A 21,766-nucleotide genomic window follows, 5' to 3' on the forward strand; every position below is an offset into this window, starting at 1 on the left:
GGTATCATGCAGGTTCTAAATAGTGCTTCAATGCCTTGCACCTGCCAATCTTTTGTACCCCAAATGGTTTTCGTTTCAATATTATTTTTCCAATAACCAAAACCAAATGTCATCATTTTGTCATAAAATGCTTCTGAATATATCAATTTAGAATTTGTCAGCATTGTTTTCATTCCTGTTTTATCTAACAGTTTGTAATAAAACGTTTCTGCATTACTGGTGTTAAACCCTGAGAAGTATTTGAATTTCTCAAAAAATGCTTTAGAACTGCTTTTAGGTGGTGTAGAACAATGTTCCCATTGATTATACATTAAAACATTTCTAGGCTGTGCAGATTTATGAAAGTAATGATCCCCATAGTGGGTGTAACAGAATAACTGCTCATAACTAGATGAACCTTGTAAATAATCATGATCTGTGAATCTAGCTGACATTACTAAATCAGACATCATGTCATTAATACTGTTAAAGTCCCAATCATCAGAGAATGTACTTGGTGTCACAAAGTCACTTAAGGAAACCTTTAGTTGATGAGGATACTTCAGGATTTCGACCGGACCATAGATCTCATAGTCTGTTTTCTCCCATTCTACCCCACCAGGTATTGGAATTGCTGTGACATTTACTGTTGACAGTTCTCTTTTCTTCACGTGGGATGATCTGTGTGGTTTCAGGACTAGGTTGATGTTCTGACTTGCTGTGTCCATTGTAATATATTTTCCTTCAATGAATTTTCTCAAACACAGTACCATGATGAGCCAAAGCAGGAGGAAAAATACACCTAGACCGAACCAGAACTCTAGCCAAGGGGAAATTAGGTAGATTTCCTTCAGTTGATGAAAGAGTTCTGTTGCTTTTTCTTTAAAAGTCTTTTTAGTTTCTGGCATCACTTCGGGGTCGTTTAAATCTTCAGAGAAGTTGTCGAAGTTGATGAAATAACCAGAGGCAGTTCTGTCAATTGATGGGATTGTTCTTTCAATCTGTCTTTCGGTAGCACTTTCTGATGCCACATCATTGTAGACTGGTGTTGTTTCTTGACGAACTGTTTCAATCTGTGTTTCAAGAGGCACGAGTTCCATGGCATTATTGCATAGTCCTTCATTGTGCACTGCAGGCTGATCGAATGTGGTTAGTCTTTCAGTTTGAACCTCTTGGATTGTTGCAAGTTTGGGTATTCTGTTGTTTCTTGGGAGTCCACTGGGCCTACTGTTGATTATAGGCCACATGCTTGTGGTTTTACCAGATCAATAGACACGACTCTGTTCTCCTTTTTACCAGCAAGGGGCGGTAGCACGACTGATCTTGTTCCGGTGACTGCTAAGACAGGTACTGCTTTTCTGTAAGAAGGCCCAAATTCTTTCTTAACCGCGATCTTTTCTCTGACTAGATCCCCAATCTTTGGAATCCAGACAGGCCTTGCTGGGGCTGTTGCGGGTGGTGCCTCATCAGGGGTACTTGGCTGTTGCTTTAACTTTATGTTGCTTAATGATTTTCTTGTTTCATTCAGTTCCTGTAAAACAGCCAAACGATCTTTGATGTCAAAGTCTGTTGTTTTTTCTTGTACCACTGACATCTGACTATCGAGGTCCTGAACTCGCATTCTAATTCCGAACAATAGTTCGTATGGGCTGAAACCTTTTAGAGAATTTCTTGGCATGTTGTTAAGACTAGTCTGGACACTTATTAAATGTTTGACCCACCCAGCGCCTGAACCTAATACCTTCGCTGTTATAGATTGCTTTATGTCCCGGTTTTTTCTTTCTACCACACTATTCCCTTCCGGGGTATGACGGACAAGAATACCGCAACCCAATTCCCATGCTGGCCATGGCCTCCTTATAGGCTCGAGAGCTGAAAGCAGGACCCTGATCAGAATGGAACGTGGTAATTGCGTATGTGCCGATATTGACTCGCAAATCTTTTATAACCGTTCTAGCGTCAGCCGAGCGCTGGAGGCCTCATTTTTCAAGTGCTTTTCGTCTTAACTCTTAATAGGACGCAGGATGGGGTGTAGGCAGCGTTACTCTCTTTCTGACTGGTAGCCGGTAGCATTGTTCACTACTGCGATCCCTACTGCAGTTTTCACAGTTGTTTGCATATATTTGGTGTTCTACACTCATTCCCGGCCACCAGAATACTGATTGTAATTCAGTCAGTGATTCCTTGATCTCTCTGTGCCTAAGACCCAAACCCATGTGTGCGTCTGCTATTAAAAATATTCTCCTGTTCATGTTTGGAATTACTCTGTCCCCCACTCCAGGGATTCGAGCAAAAGGAACGGAGTTTGCATCGATTATGTATGCATAATTGAGTGGATAGTTTAAGGGTAGAGCTGCACAGTCGCCTTTTACGGTCGTTTTTACTGCCAGCATGGTTTCCCCGTCTATGTATTTATCTGTACGCTTTTTTGTGGCTACGGAAGCCGGTTTAGTTGCTTCCGCTTTGGCTGTATTAGCCAATGAATTCCCTGCAACGTGAACGCCATCACGCTGAAGACTCTGTGCGTGAATCACGTGAATCTTTTGTAGTTCTTTGTGTAAAAGAGCTACCTCGTTCCAGAGCAATTTATGCTTTATTGTGGCACCTGTGTCATCTTTGAAGTCGTTTTCGATCCAACTCTGCAGTTTATTGTTGTAAGAGTTGACGCAAAAATGAGAATCGCACACTATAAGTGTCGGGAATTCACGTTCTGCATTTTCTAGCGCCATCTTTAAAGATCTGATTTCAGTTCTTTGAACCGAACAGTACTTTACTGATTCAGTTTTTGTTACTTTCGGTGTAATTTTACCGCACAGCCAACGACATTTAATAATCGCACATGCTGCATCGTAGGATTTTCTCTCTACGTTGAAATGCTGTACAGAGCTATCTGTATAGATTATACAGGCATATTGTGGGAGAGGCAGAATTTCGATTGGCAGAGGATATTCTTCTTCATATTCTAAATCATTCAGTTCTTCAAATTGCGGGGCGAAATAGTATTTCACGTCTTCCGCTCCTAGAGAATCTATGCACTGTATCCATTTCGGATCCAGTGACACTGTAGGCAGGTTTACTGGGCTGAATAGCGCCTCGAAGGCGGATTCCGCTGTAAGGATATTAATCCGTTTGCCGTGTGCTAGTTCTCGTTCATTTGCTAATGCGATTTGCACTGCGTTCACAGTTCTTTCTGTGGGACTGAATGTTTTTTCTGCTTGTGTGTACAAGTGAGATTTAATTGAAATTGGTACGTTTTCTCACTCATTAGAGGTTAGGTACGTGAATCCGCATCTTCCTGGGATGACTCGGATTACAAGATCACGTGTGTTGTCACGTGTATCTAATTTTGTTCTTGCTAACATGTCTGTTTGCAGTGATCTCAAAATTTCTGTGTGTTTTTGAGTCCAATTGATTTGTTTAAAATCAGGTTTAATTAGTTCGTAGAGAGGTTTAACCCTTTCTGCGTAATTTAGTATGTAAGTTCTTCCGAAATTCAGAAAACCTAGAATGGATTGTAAATTCTTCCGCGTTTTTGGAGCTTGGAGTACAGCGCACTTCTCTAAGAAGTTGTCCGCTAGGCTTTTCCCTTCACTTGATAATTCGTACCCTAAAAATAGTACTGTCAGATGGGCAATTCGGGACTTTTTAAAGTTGAATTTGTAACCCTCTGCTGCGAACCCAAGTATAATGGTGTTCACTCTTTTCAAGTAAGTATCCAAGTCGTCGTCTGTGAGATAAATATCATCTACGTAAGACAATGCTTCATCATCATAGATTTGTAGTAACTCTGTTACCCTAGCTGAGAATAGTCCTGGGCTGTTCTTGAACCCCTGTGGGAGTCGACAGAATTTTTTCTGCGAGCCAAATGCAGAGAAAGCGGTCAAATATCTGCTTTCTGGTGCAATGTTTTGACAAAAGAAACCATTAGAAATGTCTAATGTCGTTTTATATTTTTTTCCTAACTATGTTATTCATTAGGGCTGCACTATGCGAGTTTTGTACTGCAAAAGTTTTGCAACATGTATTAAGATGTCTGTAGTCCAAAACTAGACGATATGAATTGTCTGGCTTGGAGACAGGAAACAAAGGATTGTTCATTTGAGAGGTGCATGTTTCAATCACCCCCTGGTATTCAAGTTGATCTAAGATCTCCCTGACCTGTTTTTTAGCTTCTTGCTTTATGGGATACTGCCGTTGGGCAGTTGGTTCACTTTTTAATTGGATTTTGTGAGGAGTTGAATCCTCATCCCATCCTACATGATTTTTATACAATGCAGGTGCCTGGGCCACTGCCCATTTCCTTGCATATGTGTATTTTTTGTGAATCGGAATGTGATTCGAGAAGGCAGGCATAATCACTTCTTCGCCACGAGGGCACTCCCTGACAAACTCTGGGGGCCAATCTTTTTCAGCTAACAGAATATCATAGCCTTTTGAGAGCTTATCCCAAAATAGACCCTTATTTTCCTAGTCTTATCACCCTCTATACGCAATGTTATTTCGTATATTTTATGGGGCTCGCTAAGTCTGGTGTCGGCAGTTTCAACCTGAATGTATTAATTCGTGTCCACTGTCTTCAGATGACTCATCAAGATCTTGCGCGCTATACTGATTTCTGCTGCACTGTCCAACATTGTCAATGCCCACTCCCCGTTTTTCAACTGTGTCCTCAGTATTCTCGGCATGGTTGATTACTCTAATACTGGCTACCTTCTTTTTCTGAAATTGAGATTTCTTATTTTGAGCAGGTTCCTTGTCTTTGGACTTGGTGTGCTCTCCTGGGTCTGACCGTCCTCTTCTTTCCAAATTCTGTGGAAAAGATCGAGAGGGACGTGTATCAATGCTTTGATATCTATCAGGTTTTTTCAGATTATCCCTATTTCTAAGGTTATATCTTTTCTCAGAGGGCTCCCTCTGGGGAGACTGGCGTTCTCGAGTCGGAGTTCTTTCCCTCCGTCGAGGAGACCTTCCTCTGGACTGGAAAACTTTTTCCTTGGGAGTGGATTGTTTATTTCCATCCCAGCTCTTTTTAGGAGTGTTTAAATTATTTTTAATAAATAATTTTTCAGGATTTCCGAGCAGTTGGGGCTTTACCGGTTTTCCACCCAAGCTGTCTCTACCTAATTCTTCATAGCATTTTTCTATGATTTTTGCAAGCTCAACAGAATCTTTTATATCTGTTTCATTCAACTTCTGGCGAATCGCCACAGATGCTGCTTCTCCTCTTATATTGGCTAATAATATAGCCGAGACCTGCTTGAAGTCTTTCAGTAATTTCATACCTAGATTTAAAGCGGGCTCTGGACCGAATTCATTTTGAATCTGTTTTAGCACTTCTGGTATTACCGCCATAGACGGAACACCGTGTGTTTTTGTGTAAATGGAAGCAAAGACTGTACCCCAAGTGTCGCAGTCCTCCACGTGTGGTGCGATTCCCATAGGAAGGCAGATGGTCAAGATTCTGTGTTTCTCAATAGGGGTAGTATCAGGAAATACTGCCTCTATTTGAGTGATTTTCTGTGCTAACCAGAAAGGAATTTGTTCCCGTTTTACGGGTGTTTTACCAAGACATGACTGTATGTTCTGTGGTGTGATTTTATTTGTGTTCCCCTGATGAGGGGTCAGCTGTGGTGTATTAACAGCTGGCTGGACTGTTGCAGTCCGCATTACATATTGGACTAATTGCCTATGTATTTTTATTAATGTTTTTAGCTGTACTAACAGCTCTTCTTTAGACATTTTTACAATGTCAGGATGTGGTGTGTAGCTGGCTAGAACCGGCCACGTTGCTCCTGGTCTACCTAGTGGACCGAGCCTAGTTATGTGATCATTGTGTTTTAGGGCGCCATTAAACCAGAGCAGGTGCTCTTGAAATTTAAGTGGAATTTCAATCTCCTCAAAAGGAGCGTACTCTTCCGGAGGTTTCTCTATTTTGTAATAGTGAAACTCTTTTGTTCTAGCGTTTACCGCTGGAAAGTTTATCCATGAATAGAATACCTCTGTCTGCCGATATTCGTGAGCCTCTATCACGAAAATTACTGTACCACCCTGAGGTGTCAGTCCATTTTCTATAAGTTTTAAAGTTATAGATCTTCTTAAGTGGACCGGGATGATAATAGCATCCGGGTCTGTGTATTCAGGACCTTGCTGAGTCGCATCTGCTGCGGCCCCAGAGGTTCCGTTTTCTGGCATTGTAAAAATGCGAGGTTTGCAGAGTAGGTCTCCAAGGAGACAAAGATTAGGTGCACAATATTTTGGAACACTGTATCCTTCAACGTTGAATAAACCAGAGCTTTACATAGGAATCTCTTCCTACTAAGGTCGGGCGGATTTTAAACTTTCACCCACTCCAGACGTCTATTGGAGTATTTACGGGAGAAAGGGGTCTGAAATATGCACGACTGAGTTACTCTACAAGTCTTGCGTTAGTTTATCGCCTTACCAAACGTTTGGGCGCCATGTAGTGTAGTTCCTAGTTTCCCACTAGGCCCTGCGCATTGGAATAACATAAACAGTAGTATCGACGTGGAACTGCGGATATTCCAGGCCTCCACTGACTATGCTAAACTTAATTGGGTTGTGTTACCAACTAGCTCAGAGGTCACTGGAAACTTTCTTCTCTGCATAGGAAGTGATCAGCTTCCTTGGCACAGACAAGAAGGGATTCAGCTTTCCAACAACCGTGCAACATGACAACTTTGATCCTCAGATCAAGAGTCAATCTCTAGGGTCGTGTGAAACAATAGACATGTATTTCACTCAGTCAGTCTAGTGCAGTTTACTTTCACGAGATGTAGAGAATAGAGAGACGGGCGTTTGTCAATAAAGGGTTAACATTTATTGAACAGTCTTTCTTCTCGTACAAGAGAAATGTATTGCCACAATTGTAATAATTGGTATTATAAAAAGTACGTACAGTAAGATAAGTATTGCGAAATAGAACTGTAAAAGCATTGATATGGTTTCTTAGCCATACAATGGTTTAAAAGTAATAAAACATATATACAGTCATATATACATTAGGCTAACATACTCAACTGGTGCTTCTAACTAAGCCTACCCCAGTGTGCCTGACCTAAGCCTAACACGTGAAAAGGGGAGTAAGTAAGTAGCTTTAAGTTAAGTTGGTTTTGCCAAGGTTTGTTTCAAGAATTCTCGTCTAAGGGTTTAGTCAACACCATACCTCTGAATAGAATGATGGAGGATTGGTATCTCCTTCAGGGGTCTCTTTCGATATCCCAGTCACCCGCGAGGGTAAACCGGAAACGCCGTGGCTGGATTTCTCTGCACGAGAAAGGCAGCGGGTCTCTTCAGCGCGTCGAGGAAGGAGGGGGGACAGCGTCCGCGGGCAGCTGGAATCTGCTGGATGTCTTCGCAGAGGGACGGCTGTTCAGCTCCTTAAGCGTACTGCACCATAGTTCGCGCTTTGGCGGCGATAATGGTATCAGCAGCTTCACCACCACAGGATAGCAGGCTGCAGCGACAGAGTGCTAGATTTACCAACACGGGGTCTTGCAGGCAGCCAGCATCAGCAACAGTAGCTTGCAGCTCACATTGCTTAAGGCAACGTTGGTAATATTTATACCTGACAGGTGCCGGGTTTGACGCAAGTTTGCTGGACATAAGACGTCAATTAAAGATGTCACTAGGAAGTGATAGTTATCAGTTGCTCATTAGAGTTCCATTACTAATCAAAACATAGCAAGCGGGGATTTCCAGGTTTGCTAAGTTTTTATCTTGTTGAAGAACTCGGAGTGTTATCTAGGAGTATCAGATAGTGACTACTGCTCTGTCATTGCACTAATTGGTCGCAAAGGAAGTGGCAGAGAGAACTATGCTGGAATGTGGCTCTGTTCGTGTGAGGCCAGAGATGACTTTTCAGAAAATCGCACTTGAACGATATAGGGAATAAATGGATTTATAGCCGAATAGGGGCATAAGGTCACAGTATCGATCAGGAACCTAGATAAACACGCAACAATATATGGAAATTATTATTGACCAAAAATTAAACTGGAAACCTGCAATTGAGGCCAGAAAACTCCATCTCATGAGAGCTATTGCGGCCCTCATAAATTTTGCACAAAAACTGGGAAAGAGGCCGCCAGTGGAATTGTTAAAGATCTATTGAGCCAAATGCCAGTCAATAGCCCTAATCGGGGCCGGAGTATGGGGGTATGCAAATACCAGTGCTTTACAAGTGGCTGAGAATGCCTTTCTAAGATTTCTCTTAGCGGTACCAAAGAGTGTGTCTACTTTTTCATGTCACACGGAATTGGGGATTCCTCATTTGTCAGATTTAGCCAAAATTCAACCACTTCTTCTCTGGCATCGAATTTGGTCATCAGAAAAAAATGTGTTCACGCAGCAAATAATCACAGACAGTATGTCTTTGGATTATTCACACAAAATTGGATGGCTGTCCTACATAAATAATTTTCTTTACGATTTAGGACTAGGAAAAAACTATTTAGTCCCATGTTCGATTCGGGAAATACCGAGGAAGACACTAAAAGCGATGTCCCTTATACACTTAGAGAAATTACGATTCACAAAAGAAGCCATTAAAACTTCTGTCCAACACTCTATAGCCGTTCAAATTACATTTTAAATTCAGCCATATCTGACTCACGATGTTACCATTTTTGAGAGATTTCTCCTGACTAGGTTCAGGCTAAATCTCCTACACCGTTTGGTTGCCTTCCCAACGAGAAATAATTGGGATCCAGTACTACCACCTTGTCCGTGTGATGAGATGTCTACTCAGGCAACCATTCATTCTTTCTTTTTTTGTAAATATTATAATGGCCATAGAAAGATCTGGTTGATCCCCCTACTAAAACATATGGGCATTAGAAGATGCCGCCCAGCTTTGTTAGTTCTGCAGTTTTTAGAGGAGGAATGGACATCGAAGTATATAGTTAAATTCTTGAAATGCATTTTTAGACATCGATTGAACCTGTAAAAATTAGTTTTATAATTAGTTGCTCTGGCAAAAACCGAATCCTTATGTAAATGTGAAATAGTGAGGAGTCTCCTACATTGTATTTTTGATAATGATAATGTATTGAATTGTAAACCTTTTTAAACATTAATTATGAAATGATTTTTATCTGTGAAATTGCTTTTATGGTTTTTATACATGACAAAAACCGAATAAAGAATTATTCATTCATTCATTCACTCTCATATTTAGAACATTATCCTTGCTAACCAGTACTAAAGTTCTTGTGCTCTCTGCTTAAACCATGGAGACATTGACTTATAAACAATTGGCATATTTAATTTAATTATAAGTCACTAGTAAAGTGGTACCACATATACCCAGGGCCTGTAAATCAAATGCTACTTGTGGGCCTGCGGCATTGATTGCATCACCCACTTAATTAGCCACTTAAACATGTCTTAGGGCTTCCCCTGAAGATCACAGTTTTAAACTACAATTTCGACCAGGCAAAATAAACCTTTTACCAGGTCCAAACCTTCCTTTTTAATACATATGCCATGCCTACGGTAGGCCCTGCACAGCCCAGAGGGAAGGGTGCAACATATTTTTAAAGTAGGACATGTACTTTTATCTTTTACATGGCCTAGTAGTGAAAAACTCTTAAATTCATTTTTCACTACTGCAATCTCCCATATGATAACATTGGAGTTGTATATTTTGTAAATGTAATTTCCAGATAGGAAGAGGGAATTATTTCATGTTTGGTGTCTTTGGAATTGGGTGAAAAGCCATATTTACTGGTGAAGTTGGATTTTTGATCACAATTTAAAAAATGCCACTTTTTGAAAGTTATTAGCTATCAAGAGGGATGGGCCCTATTTCACAAAGCCAGATTGAGCCGATAAATACAATAAAAATTGAAGTATCTAGCTGACCGTTTGTTAGGCTGCCAACTATTTAGACAGGCTGAGACCAAAATGATTGAGTATGATGGTCAACGTCATTTAATTATTCAATATTTTCAATTATTATTCTTTTTTTTTAAGTTCACAAGACAGATATGTCCTACACTTCACACTTACGTAACATCAAGACAAACTGAGATAAAAGAAACATCAAAACAATTTTCAAATGACAATCAATGTAACTGTTACCAATCAAGAAAAAAACAAGGTAACCCACATTTCAAATAATGACAATTTCAGTGAAACAGGCTAGGGTTACCAACCAATGGAGGTAAAACATTTGACTCAACATTTTGGACACATTATTTCCCTCTGTTGCTAGTCATGTTTTTATGAGAAACTCTTCCCCTGATGGTCAAGCGTGCCAATGCGTTTCAAATCCCAATTTATTTAAAAGGATTCTCCTCAGGGCTGTGACTGAATTCTGTAAGGCCAATAAAGAAAAAGATATTTTGAAAAAAGGGATATTTTAAAACAAGTGCCCTCCTTGTCAATTTGATTGATAGACTCTTAAGAAGAGACAGGGGAGTCTGTACCTCTTGTTGAATTTGCAAATCACATCGTGATTGTCAATAGCGCTGTTTACACACGTTGCAGACCGGCTGGCCTGAAACATGATCGGGCGGTACAGAGTTAGATACAAATTAAATAAATAGGGAACTGTTATAACTTGCAAGTACTTGCTATTTGACTTACTTGTAACTTCTTTGGTTTTAGACAAAGTTAGAGGTTTACTAAATGGTTTATAGTGGCATGTTGGTTGCCTAAAATGACAAAGACGTTTGGTCAATAACTTCTGTATTCGTGCATTTTACTTATTGCTGGTGTTAGTATGTTTATAGGGGTTAACTTACTTAAATAGACAGTAATACAACCAGTCAGGTTTCTTATTGCTGAGCGCCTATTATAGAGAGTGAAGCCGTGAGCATTGAAGATTTCGGTAAACGCGTGTCGATTTGTCTGGGGAAGACAGAGGCGTATAACAATCATTTTGAACATCCGCTCATGTTGTTCAATAGTTTCTCTTTGCATTGATAATATGTTGCCTTGGACTTACTTAAACACTCGTGTGTGGCCATAGACTCAGTTCATGCCACTTTTAGTGGCAGCGTGGTGATTAATGCACTGTTATCAATGGCTTTGATGCCGTATAAAGCATTCCGATGTCGGAGGGCGCGTATTAAGTATTTTCTAAAAAGAACAGGTGCCAAAGGAAACAGTTTAGCTTAGTGTCATTATATCTCTGGAATCTCTTTCTCTGGGCAACATTGTTACAAGACTGGTGACTCACTTGCAAACGCTCATGCGGTCATTGATCCAAATCCTGCAGCTTCAGTCTGACGCTCAGAGTTGTGTCAGCTCAGCTGTTCTCACCTGAAATGTCAGGTGTTTATTTCCCAGGTGTACAACTTTCGGTTTTCTAGATCATAGTTTGTTGGTCCTAAGTATTGTGGAAGTGGATGCTGCGAGTTATAGTGCATTTCATTAAGCGTGTGTTACCAGCCTATTTGTAACGATGCTTTAAAGAGGTCAGTACCTAAGTCCTTGATATTTCAGACATCTCATTTAGGCCGGATATGGCACTGTCAAACTTCAATAAAAGCTAAGCTTCCTTTTGTAGTCAATCAATCAGGACATTTGTAAAGCTCACTACTTACCCATGAAGGTCTCAAGGCGCTGGGGGGCGGGAAGGGATGCTGATTATGCTTGAATATCCAGGTCTTGAGGAGTCTTCTGGAGGTTAGCAGGTCCTGGGTCTGCCGTAGGAGGATGGGGAGGGTGTTCCAGGTCTTTCAACATCTCCACCTATAGGCATCTTTTAACCACACATAGAAGGGTCCGTTTTATGTCTCTTTCACTGTGGTTAGTTTGTATGAAGTGACTGACCATAGTAGCGTTCAACACTTTTGTGCGTATTCTTGATCGATGTTGTAAAATTCGTAATCAGACCTCTTAGTTGGTTTTACCGATGTACAAATTACCACATGGGCAAATAATTCCATAAACAACGTTCTTCATTTTGCAGTTTGAAAAGGACTTATGAACCCATTTAATGCTGTTATTCTCAAATAAGGATCCTTCACAAGTAGTTTCACATGATACACAATTCCCACACTTATGGTGTCCTTTGATTTGTTTGAGGTTCCACTGGGAGCGTAAGTCCTGCTTTTTGGTGACTGAAATATAGTCAGCCCTCACCAATTGCGTTCCAATACTTATGTCCTTCTTCATGGCAAAAAGCGGCCATTCAAAGGGACATTCCAGGTCTGAAGCAGATGCCAGTTTTTTAGGATTAGGGTGAGGAACAATTGCGGACAACGGGGGACACTGTGACCACACTTCCTGCTGTGTTCCCTTCGTAATTACTGAAAAACTTGTGTCCAGATGTGTGTGCACATGCAACTCCGGCACCTGCAGTCGTTGGGCACCAGCTGCTGAACAGAGAGTGAATGAGCCAAAAGGTTGGAGTGGTGTACTACTTCAATTAGTCTCATTAATCTTGTATGTTACCTCAATAGATCCTTTATTTTTTATGAATTTCCAACTAAGAACATACCAGCCAATGCGTTTCGTTCATATACAATGAACTTCTTCAGGGCAATGGATGATTTTTTGGTCCGTGGGGTAAGCACCGCCTGGGGTTCCGTAAGAGCTGATCTCCGATTGAAGCCGACGGCAGCTTATAGCTCATCAGAACCATTGAACGCAGGCCCTTATCAAGGAGGCCCAAGCAGTAACATTGTTCCTTTGTGTAGATCTGCCACCAGATTGGCAACGACTCTACACCACGGACAGAGCTCACAGTCAGCTCTTACGGAACACCAGGGGGTACCTACCCCACTGTCGACGAATTGCACCCATTGCCCTGAAGAAGTTCATTGTATATGAACGAAACGCGTTGGCTGGTATGTTTATAGTTCATGCAAAATAAAGGATCTATTGAGATAACATACAAGACTTATAAGACTAATTGAAGTAGTGCACCACTCCAAACTTTTGACTCCGTTTTTTAGGATTATTTGACGGAATTTGTTAGTGTGTGGTCCAAAATTGGACACACCCACCAATTTAGTAATTGGTTCCTTGACTCTCTTGGACAAGAGGCATTCACTCGGTGTGAACCAAGCCCTACATTTTGCGTGCTTGAACAGTTATTTGGGGTAACCTCTTTCCCTCAATTGTTCACAAAGGGCCGTTGCATGGACTTCAAAATCCTCCTTCCATGAACAGTTTAGTCTGATCCTAAGCAGCTGGCCATACAGCAATTTATCCCGCAGGTTCCTGGGACATGAGCTTTTATAATGGAGGATCGTATCCCTGTCAGTTGGGTTATGATGTAAAGTTGCCCTTAGTTCTTCATTTATGGGTCTAACCACCACATCAAGGAATGTTAAGGAGGTCTTGCTAAGCGCCTTGAGACCCTCTGGGTATGTAGTGCGCTATACAAATTATCTGACTTGACTTGACTGACTTGTGTTGAGCCAATCAAACAATTGCTCAAGCATGCAAAACGTAGGGCTTGGTTCACACCGAGAGAATGCCTCCCAGTGGAAACTCAAACCAATCAAAGGCCACTACAAGTGAGGGAATTGTGTATCATGTGGTAGCTGCTTGACCAGGGCTCACACCACAGTCAACCAGTTACCCAACTTCTAACATGAGCATAATACATTTGCTCCTTCCCCTGGGTGCTGCAGTATTTGTCATTACAGAATGAGTCTTTGAGCTATCAGATGGTGAACTACATAATAACAAATGAGTTCTGTCTCTTCCATCTATGCCATTGGACCTCCCCTCCCTGTCTCCAGAGCCTGTCCTGGTCTCCTATTAAATGTATTCTCCAAAAGTAAGACCTAAAGCGGTGTCGCCGGATGCCCCCCACTTATTCCTTAGAGTGTTCTCACCATTGTTCTCATATTTCCACATGTTTTTAATTGCATCCCCTCACCAGCGTAGATATGTTCCTCCACCTGCCTACACCACTCCATGCTGGATATCCATACCAATACATTTGAATGTCTGCACTCCCTTACCGTCTTACAGTGCCTTGTCTCGCTACTGCTAGGGCCATATTGCATTGGGACAGCAAAGGGCTTTTCCCCCCAATCCAAAGTAATACCAATTTGGAGGTGACCATCAGGACATTGTCCATGACCTGCAAGACTCCAGTACAAAATCTCAGTAGTCTGGGGCACTTCCACAAGGTATGCAAGAGGCTGCCCCTCTGGCCAAACCTCCTTCGACAGCAGTCCAAATCAATCGCTCCTATCGATACAGGTGTGTTTGAGTGTAGCAGGGCCTATGAAGTAACCTAAACTGGACCAGCCGGAAACCCGACTGGATGGCCATCTCTCAGGGGTACTGCTGACATGATGTCCAACATTCGTCATCTTGCCCAGGTCTGATTCCCATTTCACTCTCAAAACCTGTAGGGATGGTAAATGGCGTATTTTCTGTGTGTTATGTGATTCTAATGTCTTGGTCAGCTTTGTGTATAAACTGTATTTCTGCATGTGGTTTTACCACACCCTGAATTACTGTGCGTCTAAAGATCTCAGGAAATCATTCTGTGTGTGCATCCCATCGCCTAATTTCAGTTCGGCAGGACCAGGAAAAAATACATAATCACATCTTCAGGGCAAAGAATTAAGTTGCAGATATAATGGTTGCATATTTATTAATTTTGGGCTCTCTTCGGTTGATTTTTTAAAAGGGTATTGTTCTAAAGAAGCATTTGTATACAGTCTACGCATTGGTACCTAACACTTTCCACTATTTACATACACTCACAAACTGCTTTATTTTTCTTTTTTTCGCAGGGTATCTCTGCTCTGACCGACAATTGTGCAGTGTACTTTTGCAGTATGTGAATTTATTACGCGTAGTGTCAGTATTGATATGGCTTAAAAGTGTAAAAGAGAAAATGTTGAAGCTTGTGTGAATTCTATGTTTGCAGTCAGTCAATCTAATATCCATATTACCTATACTTATTCTGCATGTGGTTGATGATTGTCTGATCCCGTTACACAAAAGCTTGGAATCTAACACACATCAATCTAATATTGATTTTTCCTAGATCAGTGACTCTCCTCTTTTTGTTCCTGGCATCTGGGGGCCATATTATTCAGCCATGCTTCCAGGATTCTGGCTAAATGAGGGAGGTCAAAGTGCCACAGGAAAACTGGTGAGCCTCTCTTAAAGCTTCATTTAAAAGAATGTGTGTACACAACATATCCTAATTTTATGGGAACGAGATAAAAAAAGCTGGCGGTAAGCAAATGACTGTACTCGTGCTGTTAACAAAAAAGTCTGTGACAGCTTCTATTGTTCATGATTAGTTTCTACTCATACTGACTAATGGGTTTACACCTTCTAATTCCTCACATCATTTTTAGTTTCCAACTATCTGCAGAGAAAGTATGTTATCCATATTTCATAATGTGCACATCTTGCCCTGCTTTTCTTACTTACATAATTTACCAGCAAATATATTGAATCTCACCCACCCAGTCTCTTGGAATGAGCACAGTTTTTGATGTAAATCACTAAGTACTCCTTCATCCTAACTGTAATCTTTATTTGGGCTTATGGCTCCCAGAATGCCTTGCACAAGAAAATTTAGAAGACATGGACAATCTGAGCTACTGCCACCTGATTAACATTTCCCCTCCATGATACTTCCCACAGCCTTGACTTCTCACAAGTTCCAAAACGGGATGTCATCTAATACCAACGTGAACACAGGTTTTCTGATGATAATGTTATATATCAGAGGACTTGATAGATGTTAATATAACCTGTGTTTGTGCACTGAATGTATTTGAGTGCTAATTTATTTAATGAAAATGGGTTAAACCTGAATTGAATGCCTATATTAAAACAGTGTACTACACTTCTGTTGAAGTGGCTTTCCTAGCTTCATTTTGTGCAAGCTGACAGAATTTGTTTTGCTTAATTGTTTTGCATTTTTTGTTGAACACATCGTATTAGCCAGAGAAGGATTGTTGCATTGTCTACTGAAGTGTTCTCAGTGCCTGAAAGTGTGCTTGCAGGATTGATCTTGTCTGAGGTCCATGTTTGTGCAATTAAAGAGACACAGGAACTGTGGCAGCCACGTGTTTGGTAATTGACTACTTAAAGCATTGTTTTCAGTCCACTGATAAATTGTGTTTTAGTATATTTAGTGTTCACTCTTACCTTATGTTACATTAATTGTTTGTTATTATTATTATAATTGTTATTTTGAAGACGTTTAGCACATAATAGATTCAGATTTATAATAAAATACGAATATTTGCATGTGTACTGATTTTGGGGATTCAGGGTGACATCGAGTGGCTGTTTTACAAGACCGTTTGAAATAATTCCACCAAAAGTGTTTTTCACTGTTTGGCCCTTCAGAAACCCTCCATTCAAATGCCAAAATCCGTATTCTATCATGATTCTAAGGAGGCAAACTCGTTGCCAATGTTTTTCTTAAATTAATGGTAACCTGGTTCATAATTTCACATTCATGTGAAAGCTGTTCTGGAAATGCAGTTGTTGCTGAAAGCAGGGCTCCTCATGCATCAAGCAGACTCTGAGTTATACATTGTTTTGTTTTTGTGCACAGCCACCTTTTATTGTACCTTAATGCTACATATCTGACTGCAGTAGCTTAAATATGGACAAGTGCAATCCATCCATACACAACAGTGTTACAGATTTTTATGCTAGAGCTACGGGTGGGGATGAAGACGAAAGATACCAAGATCGATGCTTTGGCCACAGGTCTTGACATGTTCAAAAAGAAAGTTGATACGCACGAGCGCAGATTAGATGTGTTGGAAAATCGTGTGTCTTATGAACATGACGCGTAAGCTGAAGCCCCCACACAACTCCTTCAGATGGAAAAGGTGCTGGAGGTAATAAGTGCAAAGAACGAAGATTTAGAAGCGCGCTCGCGGCGTAATAATATTCGCATTATTGGCCTTTCAGAAACCACGCCCATATCCAAGATGGAGCCCTTCATAGATGGACTGCTACCTGAACTTTTTGGACCTGCCCTTTCTGCTATGATGGTAGTGGAGCGGGCGCACCGGTCACTGGGACCGCGGCCCAAGCCGGGGGCGCCACCACGCCCTGTCATCGCGCGACTCCTCAGTTATGCGGACAGAGACACCATTTTGCGTGAGGCTCGAGCTAAAGAACCGGTGGTGCACAAGGGGGATAAACTCTTCTTTTCCCCAGACTGTACACCTGCAGTACAAGGCGAGGAATGAGTTTATGCCAGTGAATAAGATGTTGAGAGAGGCGTCAGTCCCGTATGCCATGTTATACCCAGCAGAGTTGAAGATTTCTCATAAGAGCCAATCACACTTTTTTACTGACGCAAAGTCTGCACTGAAATTCTCCAAGCATGTGTGCAAGGCAATATCTCGTCAGAAACCTGTGGAAGATATGACAATGGATTCTGGTTTAGACAATGCTGATTAATAATGGACAAACTGGTACATGATCGTATTGCTCTGGGATGTTGATATGCTCTGGTTCTCGGTCTGGAATAATATGTGGCATCCTGTTAGGAGAGTGTCTGAGGTGGAGGATAACTATTTTTGAAATTTACCGCTGCTGACTCTATGTGGGGGCGAATGAGTAATATGCTGTGGAACAAATTGCATGGTAAATGCGGGGGGGACGAAACACGGCGAGGGGAACATTCCGGCAATCGCACTGCGGTGCGAGTACACATTGCTGAGCCCCCCAAGAGGGTGTTCCCCGTATGGTGAGATGGGCAGTTGGGTATGGTGTATCGAGGGTGGGGGGGAGTTAGGACTCAACCTGATGGGGAGGTTGGAGTGGGAGGTGGGAGGATGGAAGGGAGAGGGAAAGGGCGTTTTTCATATTTTTTGTTATATGTTTGTTGTGCTATATTGTGCGCATTAACATGTTCCACATCAGGCAAGACCGCACTGTATTGTATTGGCATGACTGATGCCCTTCTGAGACTAGATGTAGTGCAGATGACGGTAGGAACAGTGACAAATACTGGTAGATAAATGCAAGCTATTAACCTGGAATGTCCGAGGCCTCAACTCCCCTAAAAAAGTGAGGCAGGTGCTGGTCTATCTAAATCGGAACGAAATACAGGTTACGCTGATACAGGAAACACACTTGACTAGACACACTGAGCGAAACGTGGCGAGTAGATGGGCAGGGTTTCAATTGGCCGCTTCATATTCCTCCTATGCGAGAGGAGTGCTAATACTAGTCGAGAAAGGGGTTGAGTTTCAGGCGTTGCACACATACACGGATGAGGAGGTGAGGTATGCGATGGTGTATGGGGAAATTACCACACGCCCTGGTCACCATTGTTAATATGTATGGACCGATTGCAGATAATCCCACCTGTGTTGATTGTATAGCTGGGAAATTGCGTGATTGGCCTCCGGCTCCGGTGATTTGGGGTGGCGATCTTAATACGAACTTGGATGTGACACTGGATAAGTCTAGCCCCTTGCCCAATCGTACCGCTAAAGTTGCCAAAAGTGTTTTGAGGGCCATGGAGGAATTTGGGTGTGTGATGTCTGGAGGGTACGACACCCGCAGGTACAAGAGGGTACGCATGCTACACCACTACATGGAAGTTAGTCACAACAGGATTACTGGTTGCTTGGAGGCGAGATGATGGAATGGGTGACAGATGTAACACCACTGGCTAGAACATTATCAGACCATAACTGGGTGAGATTAGATATGGTGTTCCCAAAGGCTGTGAGGCGTCCCTTTACGTGGAGATTGTGATCTGAGGCGCTACTTGATCCCTTATATGACATGACGGTGCGCAAGGCTATCATACAATAATTCGCTTTCAACAAAGGCACAGTAGATGAGGCTTCAACATTGTGGGAAGCGTTTAAGGTTACAGTTAGAGGTGTCTATATTGGTACAGCAGCGGGTATATTAAAAGACATTAGAACGCAGCTTCAAAACATTGAAAACACGCTCCGTGACTTGGAAAGAGAATTTGTGGCTAGGCCGGAGGCGGGTAGACTAGCTCGTATACAAGAACTAATAAGGGAATATGATGAGCTTGCAGACACGGAGGTAAAATTGTCAGGATTCAGAACGTGAAGCGCCTGCCTAAAACTACACTTCCCATGAATCAAGGGAGTAGAACTACTGATCCCATGATCCTTTGCGGCGCGAGGATAAGGCGGGGCAGGACCAGGAAACAGTGCTAGTGATTTTGTTGATGTTACAGGGAGCGTGGTTATGTTCCCGGCGTTCGTTTCCGCGTGGAGCCTTTGCCACGCCTGTCCTAGGAACCCAAGGGGAAGATTGCACAGACCGGTAAAGTTTTCGCGCAAACGCGCTAGTGTTGGTGTTGCTCTGCTTCCTTTGTTGCCTGCAGTCGGATTAGACTTGGAACCCTTTGCCGCTGTAAGGGGTTTTCTGCGCGTGAGTTCCCACTGGTGGTATTGTACTGTTGCTATTTCACCTCCGGAGGGGGGTCATAACTGTCTCGGCTAGTGACGGATTGCAGGGGGGGGTGTGTCCTCCGCAATACCGGCACGAAGGTTAGTGTTTGTGGCACATGCTATAAGGATTACAAATGCCTAAGCGGATGTTGGTAGTGCTTTGAACTACAACATACCGTGTTAGGTTTACTGTTTATTGCTGATAACCTAATGGATTACAATTGCCTAAGCGGATGTTGGTAGTGCTGATAACTACAACATACCGTGTTAGGTTTACTGTTTATTGCTGATAACCTAATGGATTACAAATGCCTAAGCGGATGTTAGTAGTGTCATTTAACTACAACACACCGTGTTAGGTTCTTTCTGGTACCTATGTTACATGGAACTTGTTTGGCTGTCATCAAGCAGCAGTGACTTGCCTGTTGAATGGGATTTTTCTGTACTCGTTACATTAAGCCATACATTCATGAAGTGAACTGCTTATTGAGGTCTCAACTGTCTTAATGACAAGGTTATTCTTAAAGCTTTATTTTTTCTACTGTGTGGGTAGGTATCCAGAGTAGTGTATATAATTTGGAATGACAGAGTGCTTGTACTGAGTGTTGATGTTTATGCTTCTTGTGTTATGCAGGCAGGAGGGACTTACGAGGACAGCTGTGTGAAGAGGCAGGAAGGAGTTTATCACAGGTGAAGTTAGGATATGTTTCTTTTAGCGAGAATTGAATGAGAGTAGCATTTAGAAATATATTAATGCTTGTGTGCTTTGTATTTACAGCTTCTTTTCCCCCGCTGACCCTTTCCCTTCTATCTTTTTTTTTGGGTTTTTCCCCTTTTGGGGTTTTTTCCCTCACCGTATCTCCTGAATACCCTGTGATATCTATTCGGGGTGTTTGGGGGGTCCGGAGGTGGAGCATTTCTTCTGCATACGGATCCTGCGGAGTGTGATCTTGACAAAAATATTTATCCCTCAGACATACCGCGAGAAGATATGGAGAGGCGGGCAGGCCAGGGCGCACATTGGCGTTCAAAATCAGGGAGCGGATTGACCAGCCGCGGATAGATAGAATAGTAGATGATTATGGAGGTGAACACCATGCCCCCGAAGATATTGCGAAGCAGTTTTGCGGTTTTTATGAGGAGTTGTATGAAACACGCGGCACAACATTGGACTTAAAATTTGAGGAATTCCTAGAAGATATAGCCTGTGCTTGGAGTTCTGATGTACAGAGACAGTACCTTTTTTACCTATAGATGAACGAGATATCAAGCTGGCAATTGCGGCAATCCCTAATGCTAAGGCACCTGGCCCTGATGGGCTAACAGTAGAATTTTATAAGAAATGTGCCGATCTTCTAGCGCCCCACGTTTTGGAAATGTATGCGGAAGCATATGACGCAGGGATGCTGCCTCCATCATTAAGAGAAGCACTGATGATTATTACTTTGCTTAAAAAAGACAAACCACCAGACAGATGCGATTCTTATTGCCCGTTATCGCTCATTAACATAGACGCCAAGATCTTGGCGAAAATACTGGCAACTAGGTTACAGCTTTTATTGCATGGCTTGGTGCTCCCGGATCAATCGGGATTTATCCCTGAGAGGTCTACCTCCCCCAACCTCTGTACAATTTTCTCCATGTTTCACATATTAGAGCCTGGTCTAGAGGCAGCGGCAGCGTTATTGGATGCTGCTAAAGCTTTTGACGTGGTGGAATGGCATTATATGTTTCGGGCCTTGCGACGCATGTGTTTCCCCCCCTTGTTTGTCCAATGGACAAAGGTGCTTTATACGGCACCAACGGCGAGAATTTGTGTCGGAGGCATCACTTCTGAAGCGGTGCACATTGAGAGGGGCACTCGGCAGGGGTGCCCTTTATCACCACTGCTGTTTGCGATTGTCCTAGAACCCCTGGCTTGTGTCATCCGTCAACGACATAGGGAGGCTGCCCTTAATTTTAATTACAGGCCGGTGGCGATATCATTGTATGCAGATGATATGGTCCTCTTCGTTTGTGAGCCGAATAGGTATCTGGCGCAGCTACTTAGAGAATATGTTTGTTTTGGTTATTTGTCAGGCCTACACATAAACTGGGAGAAGTCGTATATAATTCCATTAACGCCGGCTACTACGCAACCCAGTTTGGAGTTTCCATTGATGTGGACAACAGACCCAGTTAAATACTTGGGTGTGTGGGTAATCCGTGATCCGACTGTGGTAGTCAAAGAGAATTATGGGAGGACATATTTGAAACTGGAAAGCTCAGTTGAAATATGGATTGCATTGCCGCTTTCACTGGTGGACCGCATCGCTCTCATCAAGATGGTAGTGTTACCCAGGATCCTTTATCTTTCTGCGAATATACCGATAGTGCTTACGAGGGAGTTTTTTAAGCTTCTTCGTGGTCAACTG

General features: G+C 42.2%; 1 protein-coding gene across 1 annotated transcript in view; it reads left to right on the forward strand.

The window, feature by feature from the left end:
• Positions 1-21,766, forward strand: part of FGGY (FGGY carbohydrate kinase domain containing) — a 1,923,203-nt gene that overhangs the window by 1,216,051 nt on the left and 685,386 nt on the right. Inside the window, exon 9 of the mRNA XM_086953024.1 lies at positions 14,969-15,076. Coding sequence (XP_086809150.1) covers positions 14,969-15,076 — 108 coding nt within the window. The remainder of the gene's footprint in view (positions 1-14,968; positions 15,077-21,766) is intronic.

Source organism: Lissotriton vulgaris, chromosome 1_1 (genome assembly GCF_964263255.1).
Source record: "Lissotriton vulgaris chromosome 1_1, aLisVul1.2, whole genome shotgun sequence".
Classification (NCBI taxonomy): domain Eukaryota; kingdom Metazoa; phylum Chordata; class Amphibia; order Caudata; family Salamandridae; genus Lissotriton; species Lissotriton vulgaris.